This window comes from Rissa tridactyla, chromosome 11, assembly GCF_028500815.1.
Source record: "Rissa tridactyla isolate bRisTri1 chromosome 11, bRisTri1.patW.cur.20221130, whole genome shotgun sequence".
Taxonomy (NCBI): domain Eukaryota; kingdom Metazoa; phylum Chordata; class Aves; order Charadriiformes; family Laridae; genus Rissa; species Rissa tridactyla.
The window spans coordinates 741,301-758,993 of NC_071476.1; the positions used below are offsets into that span (position 1 = coordinate 741,301).

At 66.1% G+C, this 17,693-nt stretch overlaps 1 protein-coding gene across 6 annotated transcripts; it reads right to left on the reverse strand.

The window, feature by feature from the left end:
- Nucleotides 1-910: 910 nt before the first annotated feature.
- PDLIM7 (PDZ and LIM domain 7) lies at nucleotides 911-17,693 on the reverse strand. Of its 6 annotated transcripts, XM_054216948.1 has the most exons (22): nucleotides 17,483-17,693; nucleotides 16,083-16,189; nucleotides 12,412-12,563; nucleotides 12,075-12,105; nucleotides 10,389-10,405; nucleotides 9,616-9,770; nucleotides 9,226-9,262; nucleotides 8,509-8,547; nucleotides 8,226-8,380; nucleotides 7,847-7,883; nucleotides 6,973-7,011; nucleotides 6,690-6,844; nucleotides 6,276-6,312; nucleotides 5,506-5,544; nucleotides 5,223-5,377; nucleotides 4,817-4,853; nucleotides 3,676-3,734; nucleotides 3,302-3,536; nucleotides 3,044-3,224; nucleotides 2,746-2,866; nucleotides 2,163-2,278; nucleotides 911-1,888 (listed from the first exon to the last, which is right to left on the reverse strand). In XM_054216948.1, exons 2-22 carry the CDS (start codon nucleotides 16,185-16,187, stop codon nucleotides 1,802-1,804), a joined length of 1,989 nt encoding a protein of 662 aa, XP_054072923.1. In that variant the 5' UTR covers nucleotides 16,188-16,189; nucleotides 17,483-17,693; the 3' UTR covers nucleotides 911-1,801. The 6 variants fall into 6 exon arrangements, with proteins under 6 accessions (XP_054072923.1, XP_054072917.1, XP_054072918.1 ...); XM_054216942.1 differs by lacking the exons at nucleotides 6,276-6,312; nucleotides 6,690-6,844; nucleotides 6,973-7,011 and having other exon boundaries at nucleotides 17,483-17,689; XM_054216943.1 differs by lacking the exons at nucleotides 5,223-5,377; nucleotides 5,506-5,544; nucleotides 6,276-6,312 and having other exon boundaries at nucleotides 17,483-17,689.

Here is a 17,693-nt window from a genome sequence, read left to right on the forward strand (position 1 = left end):
GCTCATTCTGGCCCTGCCAGGCAGGCGCCGGCTGTTTCTGTCCCTTTTCGCAGCCGTCTCCTGCTGCTCCTCTGCGTGACCGTCCCGTCGCCCGCATGCGCCCCAGCCTGAGCACCCAGCCTGCCTCCATCGCTCCCACTTTCCCCTCCCCATCTTTGATGTGGCTTCGCGCTCCTGCAGCTGGCACCGGGGAGACATGGCCCCGGGGGGATGTGGCACCGCAGCCACAGGCCAGCTCTGGGTGATGCCGGGAGGCGTTTGGCTCCCTGCAGCCAGCTCCTGCCCCCGGCAGAACCTTCCAGTAGATTAGCAAGACAATTTTCCTTACAATTGCTCATCGCAGTAAGAGCTGCAATTATTAATGACCATTCCAGCTGCCAGAGCGGGAGGAGCGGCTCTTCCCCACACCCACTGCCCCCGAGCCCGTTCCAGCCGGAGGTGCCGGCATGGCCTCGCACCCGTCCTTCGGGACAGCAGCTGCATCGCATGAGCGAACGCTTGGCTGCTCTACGCCGGAGCGCGCCCAGAGCCGGTGCACGTGGCCCACGCGTGCCCCATGACTTCTCATCCCCTGCACAGGACTCGGGGCCAGGGCACAGCAGGGACCAGGGGACACCGCCGGGTAAGCGGGGACTCCCTTGCAGGGCTGGACATCTGCCCCATCTCCCCTTGCTGCAGCTTTGTCCCCTGGATTAATTAGCGGTCCTGCCTGCTACTAAGAGAGAGGGATGACCCAGGTGACATGAGGGGTCCAGCCTGGGCTGACAAAGGCAGAGGAGGAGAAATCTGAGGCCAAGATTTCCCCCAGAAAGCTGGAGGGAGCTGAGTCAGGTCCCAGGGGGGCCGAGTCTGACCTTCCCAGCCAGCCACACCTCTCTCGGCAAAACCACAAGCCCCAAGACAACCGGCATTTGTGAAGAAGTGTTTATTAAAGGCACTAAAAGCACCGTGGCTACATCAGCAGCAGCCCAACTGGAGAGTGTGGGTTTGGGAGAGGCATTTACCGGCCTGGGACAGCAGTGGCAGGCGCTCTTTGGTAGGAAGCTGTTCCCAAGCCTTGTGGGAGCCCGCGGGCCGGCTGGCCACCAGCACACACTGCTAGCCCGCGGCTGGGGTGGGCTTGGCACGCTGCCCTGCTTCCCGGCATGGCCAGGCTGGGGGTGCTGCCGCACACCAGCCCCAGGAGCTCAGCAGGCCAGTGGGGTGGGGGAACACGAGGTACAGACCCTCCCTGGCACGCAGCCGGGGTAGGAAGCCACCGCAGCCGTTTGCAGGGTGGCCAGGGGGTTGCCATGGGCAGGACCCTGGCAGGGGAGCGGGGCCGGGTCTCCAGCCCTATGCACTAAGCACACAGCGGGGAAGGTGGGGGAGAGCGTGGCGGGGGGCTGGGGAGCTGGTCCTCACCCGCTCAGGGATGTGCCAGGAGCATCCCTGCCCCGGCACTGAGCTGCCAGGCAGCCGGGCCCCAGCCGAACGATGGAGTCTGCTGTGCTAGACCCACCCTGACTCCAGGCTCGGCCATGGCCACCATGCTGTGTGGCTCAGGGGCAGGAGATCCATGCAGCGTCTCCTTCCTGGGGCTCCTGGGGCCAGCCGGGGGACACTGAAGAAGCCACCCGACTATAAGGGGCTCTGGGCCCAGCGTCACCTCCGGCTGGAGCTGGGCCAGGAGCTGCCAGGAAAGAGGCAGGAGCAAGGGGAAGGGGTGAGGGCCCAGCCTGGCTCCCTCGGGGCAGCAGGGGAGGGGGAGAGGAGCATGCAGGGCCAGGGGCACGCGTGGGCACAGCTGAACTCCCGCCCCTCACACGTGGGAGAAAGCGTGGCTCTTGCAGAGCGGCTTGTCCTTCTTGGAGTAGAACGTCTTCCCTTCCAGGTTGGTCTGGCAGATCTGGGGAGAAGAACACAGGGGCTCAGGTCAGGAGGGCTGAGCCAGCCCCCGGGTCCCCCCCCCGGCCATGACCCAGGGCTCAGTACCAGCATCGCACAGGTGCCAGGGAGCAGCAGGCTCAGAGCAGGGGCCCAAGCCACCAGCGCAGAGCCAAGTGGGGAAAAACCTCGTGGCAGCAGGGACCCCACACTGCTGGTGCACCCCACGCAGGGCACGACTGCCAGGGAGAGCCACGGTCCCCACCAGCAGCCGGGGAGGAAGGCGCATGGCTCACCGCACAGACGAAGCAAGTGTCGTGCCAGCTGAACCCCAGCGCCTCCAGGAACCGGTCCCCAGCGTCAATCTTGAAGTCGCAGCCGCGGCACTTGGTGCCAAACATCTTCTCGTAGTCTGCGAGGAGAGGCAGAGCCCAGGTCAGTGTTTCCCTGGACCGCAGCCCCTCGTCCCAGGGGAGCAGGGCTGCAGCACAGCTGTGATCCCACAGGCACAGCCTGGGGAGAATCTGCTTCCAGCGCCCGGGGGACGATGCCCGAGACAGCCGGGCGAGATGCCTGTGCATGCGGGGTGGCCCCGGCCGCCACCGGGTGGCAGGGAGGAGGCAAACCTCATCTCCCAGGATGCAGCACTCGCCTTTGATGTACATCCTCCGTCATCGCCATGGCAACGTGGGAGTGATGGCACTACCCAGCAGCCTCGGAGGACTGGGATGGAGGGCTCAGGGGCCACCGGAGCAGGGTCCCTGCCTTCTCCATGGCGTGGGGAGAGCCCCACTGCACAGGGCGGCTCACCCCCCACCCCCACGGCCAGGTGCTGAGCCCCAGCAGTGCCTGGGGCCATGTGGGGTCCTCGGGTCCTACCTCTCTCGCAGTAGGGCTGTCCCTCCTCCATGTAGAAGGCACGGTTGCGGATGGGAGTTTTGCAGGCAGCACAGGTGAAGCACTGCACGTGCCAGGTCATCTTCAGCGCGTGCATGACCTCCTGGAGGGGAACGGCTGTCAGCCGGGTGCAGGACCACCCTGCGCCGCGGGGGACCCCCTCCCAGGGCGGAAAGGGACAAGGGATCCCTGGGGATGGGATCAAGATGGGAAGGGACAGAGCTGGGGACCCACAGGTGAGCAGGGACAGGAGGTGTGGGGCAGGCTGAGGGACACTCACCCCAGTGATCTTCTTCTTGCACTTGGCGCAGCTGGGTGCGTAGCGCGTGTCGTAGCACTTGGGGCAGAAGATGGAGCCTTTCTCCTCAAAGAAGCCACCCTCATCCAGCACCTTCCTGCACTGGCAGCAGGTGAACTCCTCGGGGTGGTAATAATGTCCCAGCGCCACCAGGTAGCGTCCCCTGCAGCAGGACAGAGCCACGTCAGCCACGCTGTGGCCCAGGACGGTGGCATGGCGGCCGTGGTGGCCAGGGCTCACCTGATGACCTTGTTGCACTTGTAGCAGAGGGGCGTACGGCCGGGCCCCTCGGGGGCCTGCTGCGCCGCCTGCACGATGGAGCTGCGGTTCTGCATGGGGGTCGGCGTGGCCGGCTGGCTGTGCTTGCTCACCACCGTGCTCGTCTTGTCTGGGGCGTAGCGCTCAGCGAACGAGGGGTCTACAGCCCAGGGCGGGCGGCTGGCAGGGCCGGGGGTGGCAGCGGGGGTCCTGGCGGCTGCGCGCACATACAAGTCTCCAGGATGGTGCTCCTCATCCCTTGGCAGCCCCCTCCCAGCACCCGCAGCTGGGCAAGTAGCATCCCCCCGGCACCCTCGCCCCACTTCCCCCGAGACCAGAAGAAATATTTTGCTCACCCAGTCCTGGCTCCGTCTTCATCGCTGCTCCTGGGGACGGGTCCAGCACGGAGACCTGGCTACAGAACAAGCAGTTAATCCAGGCTGCCCTGCTCGCCCCCTCTGCCCGGCGGGCTTGTGTGTGCAGGCAGGGGCCCCCCACCCCAACGAGCAGGCAGGAGCCGGCCAAGCCCCCGTGCCCAGCCAGCAGCTGGTTTGGTGACAGGGGACCAGCCAAGCACCTTCAGCCCTGCAGAGACACAGCACTCCAGGGTCTCTGGCAGCTATCATGGTGGTCTGGGGAGCGGTGGGAGGGAGCGCAGGCCTGCCAGGGCCCCGCTGCCAGCTCTGGGCTGACCAGGGACCCCAGGATCATGCAGACCCCGGCTGCCCACTCGCACACCATGGTTGCCCCCAGCCTCATTGGGGTGCAGAGGGGCTTGGACCCGACCCTGTGCAGGAAGCCCCCAGGTCCAGCTCTGGCAGAGCTGGGGACAGGCAGGGCTCTGCCACCCCTCCGGCTAGGCAGGGCCAGGCTGGTCCTGGGGCGGGGGCAAGGCTTGTGCTGCCCCCACAGGCGGCCAGCACTGGGCTTGGGAGCAGGCAGGGCAAGCCAGGGCCAGCGAGACGCAGCCCACCTGAGAGGGGACAGGGACAGAGGGAGAGCCGGCGGCTCTGCGCCTCTGCAGGGCGAAGGCGAGAAGCAGATGGCTACAAATACAGGAGCGTTTACTTGCGTCAGAGCAAACCGGGAAGAGCTGGGACGCAGCGGTCACAGTGCCGGGGCAGGAGGCATCAGGGAGAGGCAATGGGAAAAGGAGCTGTGCGTAACCCTGATGGACTGCCTGGGGCAAGGCATGGCCCCCGCTCTCGACTCCCTTCCTTGGCTCCACGCAGGGCCAGGCACCCACGGAGAAGACAGTGGCACTGTCCCAGCTCTGCCTGGCCACCCCGCAGCCCCACGCCAGGCTCATGGGACATCGCGCCCCAGGTGCAGATGCTGCCCAAACATCAAACACCCACAGCCAGGTTTTCCCAGTGCCACCAGCCTCCCCCCACACTGTGTCCGGGAGACCATGGCATCCCCTGCTCAGTGCCAGCAGCACCCGGAGGCCTGCAGCCCCGTGGCTCCTGCTGCCGCCCTGGCACACGCTCCCCTTACCTGGGCTTTTTAACAAACACATCATCATGATCCTCCACTGAGCGCAGCAGGAGAGAAAGGAGGAGACAAAGTCAGTCTGCAGCAACCAAAGCCCAGGGACAGCGGGAAAGGAAGGGAAGGGCAAGGAAGAACAAAACGACCTCTCCTCCTGCCGCCCACCTACCCCCAACACACAGCCCTGCCCGGCCACGGGGCAAAGCACGGCCCCAGCCCAGCAGCTCCACCACGAGCCCACGCACAGCCCTGGGTAAACCCCACCACCTCAACCTGCACAGAGGGGCCACAGAGGGCCAAAATCAAGCCCCTGGTGCGACATCACCCCACAGCCTCCACCACGTTCTGGGTACACTGGCAAAGTCCAGCAACCCCCGTCAGACGGGCAGCACCGGGACCTGCAGGAACTTACTGCCGTCCGTGCCCGTCAGACGGGCCAGTTTGCGGAAGGAGCGGGACTGGGAGGTCCCGGTGCGGGGCTGCCAGCCCTCAGCATCCTCTATCAGACGCAACTTCCCGGGGTCACACGCAGGGGTGCTGGGGGGCTCCTGCGGCTGCGGGGGCTGCCTGCGAGCGACACAGGGCAGGCGCTCAGCCCGCAGCACACACGGACCCTGCCCGCACCATGGCACAGGGCGGCGCTCCCAAAGGCGCCCTCACACACGTAGACCCCCTCTCCAGACCCCAGCACTCACCATTGCTGCCCTGTGCCCCAGCTGGACCCACGGGCATCCCTGTGGCATTGGAAAAACGGCGGCACAACAGTCAGTGTTTGATTCACGACTCAATCCATCCCTCTCACACGCAACCCCCAGCCCTACAGAGGCATGGCTCCACAAAGATACCGGCAGCATTCACTCCAAACCAGCCTTGCAGCCACCCCGCAGCCCCACAGGACATCGTGCCCCAGATCCAGGCACTGCCAGCGCCTCCCAGCACCCCAGCAAGGTGTTTGTTGCCAGTGCCACCAGCCGGCTGTCAGGCAGGCTGTCCCCAACCGGACAGTGATCCCAACAACCCACACTGGACAATCGTCCACTGTGTCATGTTGGTTCAGCTCGGCCTCACCTGCTCGGTGCCAGCAGTGCCCACTGGGTCCTGCCCGGCACGGAGACACCCCACTGGAAAGACACCACAGGTGGGGGACGGCCTGCCTGGCAGGCACGTGCCCGGGCAGGACCCTCATGAGGCGATGGTCAGAGCAGTGGCTGAGTGCTGGTGGTGCCTGTCATGGGGCGAGCAAATGGCCGGCTCTGCCAACAGCTCGGCTCTGAGGAGATGGAGAGGACAGAGAAGGAACGGGCAGGTGGAGAAGGAGGAGAGGAGACAAGAAAGAGCAACAGGACAAAGAGCTTTCCCAGATTCACCCCAAGCAGTGAACGCGAGGGTGAACCAGCCGGGTGGGCTTAGCCCCAGGTGGGCACCCCATGGCTCCTGCTGCCGCCCTGGCACACGCTCCCCTTACCTGGGCTTTTTAATAAGCTCATCCTCACGATCCTCCACTGAGCGCAGCAGGAGAGAAAGGAGGAGACAGGGTGAGTCTGCAGCAAACGAGGCCCAGGGACAGCGGGAAGGGGAGGGAAAGGAAGGAAAACCGACCTCCCGTCCCACAGAACTCCCATCCCAATGCCCCAGTCACACAGCCCTGCCCGGCCCCGGGGCAAAGCAGGGCCCCAGCCCAGCGGCACCTGCATGGCCCCATCCCACGCACAGCCCCGGGCAGCTCCCACCAGCTCAACCTGCACAGAGGGGCCCACAGAGGGCCAAAATCAAGCCCCTGGTGCAACATCACCCCACAGCCTCCACCGCGTTCTGGGTACACTGGCAAAGTCCAGCAACCCCCGTCAGACGGGCAGCACCGGGACCTGCGGGAACTTACTGCCGTCCGTGCCCGTCAGACGGGCCAGTTTGCGGAAGGAGCGGGACTGGGAGGTCCCGGTGCGGGGCTGCCACTCCTCAGCATCCTCTATCAGACGCAACTTCCCGGGGTCACACGCAGGGGTGCTGGGGGGCTCCTGCGGCTGCGGGGGCTGCCTGCGAGTGACACAGGGCAGGCGCTCAGCCCGCAGCACACATGGACCCTGCCCGCACCATGGCACAGGGCAGCGCTCCCAAAGGCGCCCTCACACATGCCAACCCCCTTGCCAGACCCCAGCACTCACCATTGCTGCCCCGTGCCCCAGCTGGACCCACGGGCATCCCTGTGGCATTGGAAAAACGGCGGCACAACAGTCAGTGTTTGATTCATGGCTCAGCGCATCCCTCACATTTGCACCCTCAGACCCACAGAGGCATGAGCCCCATGAAGGTGCCCGCAGCATTCACTCCAAACCAGCCTTGCAGACGCTCTGCAGCCCCATGGGAGATCACACCCCAGGTCCAGGCGCTGCCCAGTGCCTCCCAACACCCCCAGCAAGGTGTTGCCAGTGCCACCAGCCACCCCTACCCACTGTGTCTGGGTCACCTCGGTGCAGCTTGGCCTCCCCAGCTCGGTGCCAGTGGTACCCAGGGGGTCCTGCCTGGCACAGGGACAACCCACTGTAAAGACACCACAGTTGGGGACAATCTGCCTGGCAGGCGTGTGCCCGGGTAGGACCCTCACGAGGTGACAATCAGAGCAGTGGCTGAGTGCTGGTGGTGCCCACTGCAGGGCGAGCACAGGGCCGGCTCTGCCAACAGCTCAGTTATGGGGAGCGGACACAGGAGAAGGAGAGAAGAAACAGCAACAGGGCAAAAAGCCTCCCCGCAGTGACTGCAAGCAGCAAGCCCAAGGGTGAATCAGCCAAAGGATCTCACCCAGCTCTGCCCAGCCACCCCGCACACCTAGGGCAGGCTCACAGGCTCTTGTACCCAAGGCCCAGGCACTGCCCAACACCTCCCAACACACCAAGCACAGTGTACCAGTGCCACCAGCCTCCTCCATTCCCCATTTGCCCAAGAGGCGCAGCTCGGCATCCCCAGCTCAGTGCCCAGAGGCATGCCCGGGATGCAGCCCCATGGCTCCTGCTGCCGCCCTGGTGCACCCTCGCCCCTTACCTGGGCGTTTTAACAAGCTCATCCTCGTGATCCTCCACTGAGCGCAGCAGGACAGAAAGGAGGAAACAGGGTCAGTCTGCAGCAACCAAGGCCCAGGGACAGCGGGAAAGGAAGGAAAACCGACCTCTCCTCCCACCATCCTCCTGCGCAACACACAGCCCTGCCCGGCCACGGGGCAGAGCACGGCCCCAGCCCAGCGGCTCCACCATCATCCCACGCACAGCCCCGGGTAAAACCCCCCAGCTCAGCCTCCCCCGAGGGGACAGAGGAGCCAAAACTAAAGCTCCGCTACCACGACACATCCCAGCCTTTATCTGGTTCCAGTTGCTCCAGCAAAGCCGGGCACCCCCAGGCAGCACCGGGACCTGCGGGAACTTACTGCCGTCCGTGCCCGTCAGACGGGCCAGTTTGCGGAAGGAGCGGGACTGGGAGGTCCCGGTGCGGGGCTGCCAGCCCTCAGCATCCTCTATCAGACGCAACTTCCCGGGGTCACACGCAGGGGTGCTGGGGGGCTCCTGCGGCTGCGGGGGCTGCCTGCGAGTGACACAGGGCAGGCGCTCAGCCCGCAGCACACATGGACCCTGCCCGCACCATGGCACAGGGCAGCGCTCCCAAAGGCGCCCTCACACACGTGGACCCCCTCTCCAGACCCCAGCACTCACCATTGCTGCCCCGTGCCCCAGCTGGACTCACGGGCATCCCTGTGGCATCGAAAAAAACGGCGGCACAACAGTCAATGTCTGATCCGTGGGTCATTGCATCCCTGCTGTATGCATCCCCAGCCCCACGGAGCAGCCTGCAACACTCACCCAGTTCTGCCCGGCTGCCCTGCAGCCCCACGCAGGCTCACGGGACATCGTGCCCAAGGTCCAGGCGCTGCCCAGCACCTCCTCACACCCCCAGCAAGGTGCTGCCAGTGCTACCAGCCTCCTCCAGATCCCACTGGCTCAAGAAGTGACAGCGCAGCTCAGGCTCCCCAGCTTGTGTCAGCAGTGCCCAGCGGGTCCTGCCCGGTACAGGGACACCCCAGCTGGGGACAACCTGCCTGGCAGGCGCGTGCCCGGGCAGGACCCTCCCGGTGGTGACAGTCAGAGCAGTGGCTGAGCGCTGGTGGTGCCCATCGCAGGGCGAGCACAGGGCGGGCTCTGCGGCTCCGCCAACAGCTCGGCTACGGGGAGAGGACAGAGGGGGAACGGGAGGACGGAGGAGAAGGCAAGGGAAAAAGAAGTCAGAGCAACAGGGCAAAGTGCTTTCCCAGAGTCACCGCAAGCAGTGAGTGTGAGGGCGAACCAGCCGGGTGGGCTGAGCTCCAGGTTGGCCAAGCCCAGGGTGGGCACCCCTGTGGCTCCTGCTGCCGCCCTGGGACCCTCGCCCCTTACCTGGGCGTTTTAACAAGCTCATCCTCATGATCCTCCACTGAGCGCAGCAGGACAGAAAGGAGGAAACAGGGTCAGTCTGCAGCAACCAAGGCCCAGGGACAGCGGGAAAGGGAGGGAAAGGAAGGAAAACCGACCTCTCCTCCCACCATCCTCCTGCGCAACACACAGCCCTGCCCGGCCACGGGGCAGAGCACGGCCCCAGCCCAGCGGCTCCACCATCATCCCACACACAGCCCCGGGTAAAACCCCCCAGCTCAGCCTCCCCCGAGGGGACAGACGGGGCCAAAACTAAAGCTCCGCTGCCACGACACATCCCAGCCTTTATCTGGTTCCAGTTGCTCCAGCAAAGCCGGGCACCCCCAGGCAGCACTGGGCCCTGCGGGAACTTACTGCTGTCTGTGCCCGTCAGACGGGCCAGTTTGAGGAAGGAGCGGGACTGGGTGTTCGTGGCACGGGGTTGCCAGTCCTCAGCGTCCTCTATCAGCCGCAACTTCTCAGGGTCAAACACAGGGGTGGTGGGGGTCTCCAGCAGCTTCGGGGGCTGCCTGCGAGTGACAGCGGCGCCTGTCAAATCTGACAGATCCCCGCTGCATCACCTCCCTGGGGCTGCCCCACAGCTCCTCTGGCACAGAACCGCGGCACATCAGTACATGAGACACCACACATTGCCTTCCTCCCCACAGGCTCTACTCCTCCTCCACATAGGAAGGGCCCATTAAGGACTGACTCAGGACTGACTGTCGATCCTTGGCAGTTTGAGACTGGCCCCAAGGGCTAGGAAGGAAAAGGGCACAGCAAGAATAAGCCAAGGTCAAAAAATCACTGGCAGGGGAGATACAAGAGAGTCCAGTGAAGAACTGCGGTGCCAACGGCGGTGCCAACCACCTGCCTGACCCTGGGCAGCCCGGCAGCCCTTACCCAGCCAAACCATATCTTGGGGAGAAGGGAAAGGACCACACGCAAGGACACTCCAGGGCCCCGGCAGAGACAGGCAGCCCTCGCCTTTCAGCGTCAGGACAGTCTATTGCCAGGAACCACCCACCCACGCGGGCAGAGCAGCGTGTGCCGCCTGTCCCCTGGCTGACCCTGCCCCGGAGAGGGGGACACTAGCAGGGAAGAGGCATGCAGGGAGGACAGAGAGAGCAGGCAAAAGGCTTACTGACTTGTCAAGGCTCAGCACCTGTAGGGGAGAGGGAAAGAGAAAGGGAGGAGAGAAAGAAAGAAAAAGGAAAGTGAAATTAGACCCGCAGCACCCACGAAGCTTCCAGAGCTCACCTATGGCCTGCACCAGTCCCCCAACTCCCCAAGACGACCCATGCCCAGCTCGCCCAGGGCTGGGAGCACACTGGGCCGTAGCAGCAGACACCAAGAGACCAGAACCATGCCTCCCTCAGCCCCCCAAAACAGTCCTGGGTGCCCAGGGCAGCCAGGGCCACATCCTCTCCCCGTCCATGGCCTAATGTCGAGGTGCCATGGCAGGTAGCTCTTGGCAGGAGGGGCAGGGACCGGCAGCAGCCGGGCGGGCAGCCTGCAGGGACAGAAGCTCCTTCCCTGTGAGCAGGGCGAGGACGGTGCTGCGCAGGGCTCAAGTCTTCCCTTTGCCCAGCCCATCCCAGCAGCCAGGGGACTGGCAGGACGACCCCAGGCAGGAGCTGGCTGGTAGCCACAATGCAGCCATTGCTTCCCTGCTGCCACAGATGCCAGCAAGTGTCCTGCTACGACCGCTGTGCCATGCCCTGCAGGACTCCCCACAAGCTGGTACATCCCCGGGCGAGGGACCAGCACGCATGTGGGGACACTCCTGCTGTGCCAGGTACCCCAGCCATCGGGGCATCCCAGCACAGGCACCGTCGCCCGCTCCCACCCATGGTGCCTGGCATGCAAGGCGCAGCAGGGCCGGGCAGCGGGCTCCCCCCGATCTTCAGGGAGCAGGACAGACAGCAACATACCCATTGTGCTGGGGGGTAGAGGTGGGCGCCAGGGGCGCGTACGTCACGGGTTTCGTCACCAGCCCGGGCCGTGGGTTCGGAGGCGAGCCGGCCCCGAAGGGCCGAGCTGTTTTGTTGAGGGCGGTGCTGGGAGCGAAGTTATATTTCAGGGGTTCAGAGCAGGGGAGTGAGTCCTGAGCGAGACAAAACACACAGACACGGGCTCACACGTCAAGCGGCATGCAAGGGGCAGCCCCGGGCCAGGCAGCGCAGCAGGCAGCCAGGTAGGAAAGCCGGACACAACGTGCACCTTGGGCACCGGGCTCTGCCAGGCTGGCACCTCTCTCCGCAGGGCACCCAGCCCAGCAACAGCAGGCCATGAGCCCTGCACGAGGGTTGTTGGAGGATTAGTAAGTGCCCTGGACGCTCACTGCTGCCCGTGGCAAGGCGGTGCATGCACACACGCCGATCACAACCGTCCCGCAGCACAAAGCTGAACACATGCAGGTGGCTTCCGTCCAGGAGACACCGGTCACCAGCCCCAGCCCTGCCTCCCCACGCCAGGGCACTCCCCAGCACTAGCAAACATGGGGCCCCAAGGCTGTGCTGCGGTTGCCCGGCCTCCTCCCCTGCGTTGGCCTCTCCGCACCCCTGCCCACACCTGGCACCGCAGGGGCACAGACAGGTGGCAGCCGGGGCACAGGTGCCTGCTGGGCAGACCCTGCTCCCTCCGATCCCCTGTAGTGCCGGGGGCCAGACCTGCTCCTCCAGCGAGGAGTTTTCCAGCCCTCCAAGCACACCCCGGTCCCCCAGAAGCCCGTGGGCCCCAGGAACAAAGTCCCTTTGTCCATCTGTGCTCAGAGATTCCCCTCCCCTGAGAAGAGGGTGAGCTGCGGCTGCAGCGCCAGGAGCGACACGTACCTTCTGCGGCTTCCCCAGGTGGTTCTGGGCTCTGCAAGAAAGGAGACAACCGGGCAGGTGCTAGAACCAGCCCAGCCACCACCGGAACGCTCGTACCCCAGGGATGCAACACCCGCCCAAGAGGGGCCACGGATGGCTGGCACTGCCCTGCGGCTTGCAGGTGAGGGCTGGCAGACAGGCTAAGCCTCATCCAGCTAAGTAGAGCCCTCCGAGCTAGCCAGGGGCTGCCAGGCTCCGAGAAAGGAGTGGTGACGCCAGGAGACGGCACTGGGCAGAGGGCCCTGGCTCTGCTCCGGCCACACCAGGACCCCAGGTTTGCAGGAGCCGCCAACCCTACCTGCTCAGGGTGAGGCAGAGCCTGTCCCCGCAGGCGCGGATCCTGTTCTGGGCCTCGATGTGCGTCATGGAGCTGGTGCTCTCCCCGTCGATGTACAGCACCCAGTCGCCCACTCCCACGCCGGCCTGGGCCGCCTTCCCGCCCGGCGTCAGCTGCAGGACAGAGAGAGTCAGGGAGAGCCGGGCCGGCCGAGGGGTGACGCGGCAGCAGAGGGACACCATCATCCCTCCGAGGGCAGGGGTCTGCCGGGGCCCAGGCTCCCTCATGCAAGGCCCAGCCCGGCACAGGACACCATACGGATCTGACCCAGGGGGAGGCAGGGACTCCGGGATCACCCCCTGTTTCCCAGCATATTTGCCCAGAGCAGCCTCTTCGCCTCCGCAGCAGCGGAGGGCTCAGCACTACCCCGGGGCACTGCCAGCCCCTGCCCTCTAGCACGGCCGGGGTCCATGCCAGCACCCTGGCGCCCATCCCCATGACACCAAACAGCGGAGGCGGCGATGGCTCGGCCTCGTCAGGAGGCCTGGCTGCCCCTCGGAGTCATCCCCGCGGTGGGAAGGGAGCGCGGTGAGTCAGGGCCCGTCGGGCAGCCCACGTCTGGCTGTGAACCACAGGCATGTCCAGCCCTTCGCCTGGGACGCGGGGAGGGGACAGGAGAGGCACCCCCGGGCACTCCCTGCCAGCCACCCACGCTCCCGTCCAGTTCCCCTCCCGGTGCCGGCAGGCACAGACGTTACCTCATCCCTGCAGGGGAGCGGGAGCCCCCCCGGGGGCAGGGAGACTCCTGCCCCCACCCACGCTGCTCCCCCAGCCCTCACCCTGCCGGGGCAGCCGGGAGCACGGCCACGGTGCCGGGGATTCACCTTGTCCCCAGCGCGGCTCTACGGCACGGCTCTACGTCAGCTCTGTGCCGGGAAGCAGAGGCTGCCCTCCCCTCCCGCCAGGGATGCACAGCCAACGGCGAGCAGGGCCCCGAGCGCTGCACACAGCTCCCAGGCACTGACAGACAGACAGACAGACGTAGGCAGTCTACAGCCATTCCTGCTCCTCCAGCACGGAAGAACTCGAGGCGCTTGGACCCAGACCAAGTATTTCCTCAAGTCCTGTTCGACATGAACATAAAAGGAGCGAGCCAGATTCCCAGCGCCGTCAGAGGGCTGAAAAATCCCTGCCGCCGAGCCCCGGCCCCTCCTTGCCCGTGCACAGGACCCAGCTCGCCCCAGAGCCACGCTCCCCTTCCCCGCGCCAGCACCAGCCCTCCACAGGAGGCCAAACCCCACACCCGGGCTGGACGCAATCCGGCTCCGCCTGCATCCCACTGCCATCCCCGGTGGCACATGGGCACCCCTCCGGTGACCCCACACTGCCCAGCGCCCGCTCCTCCTGCCCGGCACGGGAGGGTGCCCTGGGTGGCAAGTGGCGCTGGCCGGCTCCTGGCCACACTGCTACAAGCCCTGGCTTGCTGCCCTGGAGGTCTGGGGAAGGCGCAGGGCGGCTGCGTGGGTTTGGAGGCAGGAGTGGGAGCTGGGAGAGGTTTTCACACGGCTGCCCGGGAAGGGGAGAGCACAGCAAGCTGCGTCACGCAGCCGCACCCAGCCCGGCCAGCACCGCCATGCTCCCCTTCTCCCTCCGCGCCAGCACACCAGGAAACCCCTTCGGCAGGTGCCAGCTCAGCCAGGAGCCGTGGCAGTGCCAGCTCTCCCGCTTCCCACCCGGCCCTGCTAACCAGGGCTTCCTTCCTCCCTTCTCTGCCCAGGCAGTCCTTTGTTCCCCGTGCCTCCATCACCGCACCCAGCAAGGTGCCCGCTGGCCGCCCCGTTCCAGGGCTTCGGCACCCAGAACACTCTCAGCCAGCATGGAGGGGAGTCAGGCACCCACACAAGGGCCCAAGCAGCATCCCCCAGCAGCACCGAGGGTCTCTCCTCTTCCCCAGCTACCAGACGCTGGGACGTGCCACACAGCATCCAGCCCCCCAGACACCATCCCTTACCCTGGCTCCACTGCAGGCAGCTCAGGACCAGAGTCTCACAGCTTGCCTAGCCAAGGTGCCAGGACCCCCGCAAGAGCCCCCTGCCACGAGAGGACCAGGGTAGCATCTCTTTTGCGTGACCATCGAGCAGAAGCAGCTTTCCAGCTCGCCCAGTAACATCACAACGATGGACGCAGCCAAGAGCCAAAGCATGTGCCAGTGCTGCTCTCACCCTGTGCTCCCCGGCTGCAGAGAGCAGGACCCCATGGCAGCCCCCAAAGCTGGGGCAGGACACACCTCCTTCCAGCCCGCTCCAGCAGCCCCAGGCCTGGCAGGACAGCCTGCTCGTCCTTGCTCAAGGGAAGCGGTGGCCAAGGACAGCAGCACGCTCCAGGCAGGAGCATTTAGGGCTGGGGATGCCTCTGGGGTGCAGAGCAGCACAGGGTCACCCCCCACCATCAGACAAGGGCCTGCTGCCCCACCACACAGCCCAGCCTGGCCAGAGACCCCCCCACCAAAGCTGGCTATGTCCCCAGGAATGTCCTCACTGCCCCTGCCTGCCCTGCCCAGGACAGCAGTGTGTCCCAAGCCCTGAGGGCAGCGCTGGCCTGCTCGAACAGCAGAGCCATTGCTTCACGAGGCCCCTGCCCTGGGCCCTGGGAGGCTCCTCCATCCGACCAGACCCTTTGTTAAGCGCTGGCTCGCAGCCAAGAGAAACATTTTTTAGAGAATAAACTCGCTGAAGCCGTCTCTGCGTGCTCGGCAGAGATCGGCAGGCCCCAGGGCAGCGGCGCTGGCGACTCCAGCCTCGCACTGTGCCCTCAGGGTCCATGCTCTGTGCTGGGATGCCGTGGAGACCCGTGCCCTCCGGGGCAGGCGCGTGGTGCCGGGCTCGTGCCGGGGGCAGGTCCCCACACAGCACTCGGTGCCACGAGCAAAGCTGTCCTTTGAGAAGCAGCCTCCGTGCCAGCCGCTGAGCGTCAGCGGCACAGGCGATGCAGTCACATTCCAAGGCTTATAAGGCAATTGTGTGGCCGGAGCTGTGGCCAGCACCCATCCGGAGGCCATCTGCGGACAGGGACCCACACGTGCCCAGGGCCAGACCTGGCCTGGGCAAGCATCACACTGTGAGCAGCTTGCACAACGGCTCTCGCTCATGCTGGAGAAACAGGCTGGTTTTGCAGAGGGAGCCAAATCCCAATGCAGTATGGGCAGCAGCACAGGTTTCCTCCCCTCCCTGCCTGCTCCAGGGGCCAGCTCAGGTGCGGAGCTGGGAATCACCCAGCAGGAGGGAGAGCAAGAGGGCACCAGCCAGGTCCCGGGATGCTGAGCCCGGTGTTACAATGTGGACTGAGCCTCATAGCTCAGAGACGGTGAGAGCGGCTCCCCTCCCCTCCCCCTGCGGTGGGCACGGTCCGGAAGGGGCCTCCCCTGCCCCCCCCAGCAGCCAGAATGACTCCGCAGAAGCTGCGCAACGTTTCACATCCCTGCTGCGGTCCTCTGCCCGGAACACCCCCATGCCGGACTGCAGCTGATAAGGTTCCAAGGAGGCTACGTGGAGCCAGGCAGGGCAGGATGCGGGGGCCCCAGCTCGTCCGCATCCCCCGTATGGCTGTGCTTCAGCCACCTGGATGCAGCCACCATGGCTCCCACCCACAGAGGCAGAGGAAGGATGGGTGTTGCTGGTCTTGGCTTCTCTTACCCTGGAGATGGAGAGGGGCATGCTGAAATCCTTCCCTCCCTGCAGCCTGAAGCCCCAGGGCGCCGGCCCATTCAGCATCACCTTGTAGGACTCCATGTCGCCCATCTCTGCAAGGGAAGAGGGTGTGATCCTGGTGTTAGGGAACACGGAAACAACGCAGGGAGAGCAGGCGAGGAGGGGGCCCGGCGCCTGGCAGGATGGGGCAGGAGGAGACAGGTCACACTTCCAGCGGTAACTCCACCCTGACCATCCTACACTGTGGTTAGAGACGCACCCCAAATCTATCAGCATCCCCTCCTGCAGTGGCAGAGCCGAGGGGCCCAGGCTAATGCTGACTAGTGTCAGGGAGCCAGGTACAGCCCCCTGCCACCCACAGCCGAGCGCCCGCAGGCTCCACTCCCTCTCCCAAACCCAGGACATGCTCTCCCTTACAGCACCCCAGAAACTCACACTGCTGAAAGCTGAGAGCGTTTCAGACAGCAGAGAAGCGGCAGCAGGTAGGGAAGGATGGGAACCAGAAGCGTTTTTGCCAGGTGAATTATCAGCAGCATCCCAGGAGCTGCCTGACGCCACCGGAGGCGCCTGGCAGAGCAGCCAGGCTGGCACTCCGGCAGCCGGCCGAGCAGATGCTACCTGGGAGCCAGCCCATCTCCGCACGCAGGGCCGGGGCTTCGGCGGGGAGGGAATCCCGGCGCTCCCCTGCCTGCCAGGGCTGCGCTGACAGCTGTCAGCCGGCCAAGGCTCCGGGCTGACGGGCCAGCCTCAGCCTCCCGGCCACCTGGAAGGTGCCACCAGGCCCTTGCGACGCCCCCCCGCCGTGATCTTCCTCCTGACGCTGCCGGGCGGGGGACGGGGCCAGCTCCAGGGGCCCGGGGCTCTCCCCAGCCCTGGCAAGGGACGGCGGGCTCCCGGCTGGGAGGCAGCGGAGGCTGCAGGGCTGGGGGCCAGCGTGCCCCCGCTCTCCCCGGCCCGGTGCGGGCTATATAAGGCGTGTAAGACGACACCAGCCCCGCTCCCCGCTCGGGAGGGCCGGGGGAAGGCTGCGTGTCAGGCATTCCCGGCGCCCGGCAGCCGCGCAAGCCCCAGCGAGGCGCCGGGACCGGGGCGGGCAGGCAGCCCCCCGCGGGGCTGGGGGTCCCCGGTAGCCCCAGGCTGCAGAGCCTTCCAGCTCCTAAAGGAGCAGGCCCCGGGCTGCCTGCCCCACGGGAACCCCCAGGCCCCGCTCCCCTTCCCACCCCACCCTACACAGCTCCCTTCCCCGGGCTCGGCGACCCCGGCCCTGCCCCTCCCCGACCAACCGCCTTCCCTCAGACCCAGGCCCCAGCCCTACCCCCCACCACCAGCCCATGCCGCCAGCAGAGGACAGAGACCCCCGGCCCCGCCCTCCCGCACTCACTCACCCGCGGCCGGCCGGGCCCCCGGCGGAGCGGGGCCGAGCGGGCGGCGCCGCAGCTGGGAACGGAACGGTGCCGGCAGACGCGGGACTCGAACGCGGGCACCGCCCCCGCCCGGCCCAGCCCCGCCTTATATAGGATGGAGGGGGGGCGGAGCCGACAGGCGATCCGGCCAATCACCGCGTGCGTCTGCTTGGCGGGGCGGGCACCACGGCGC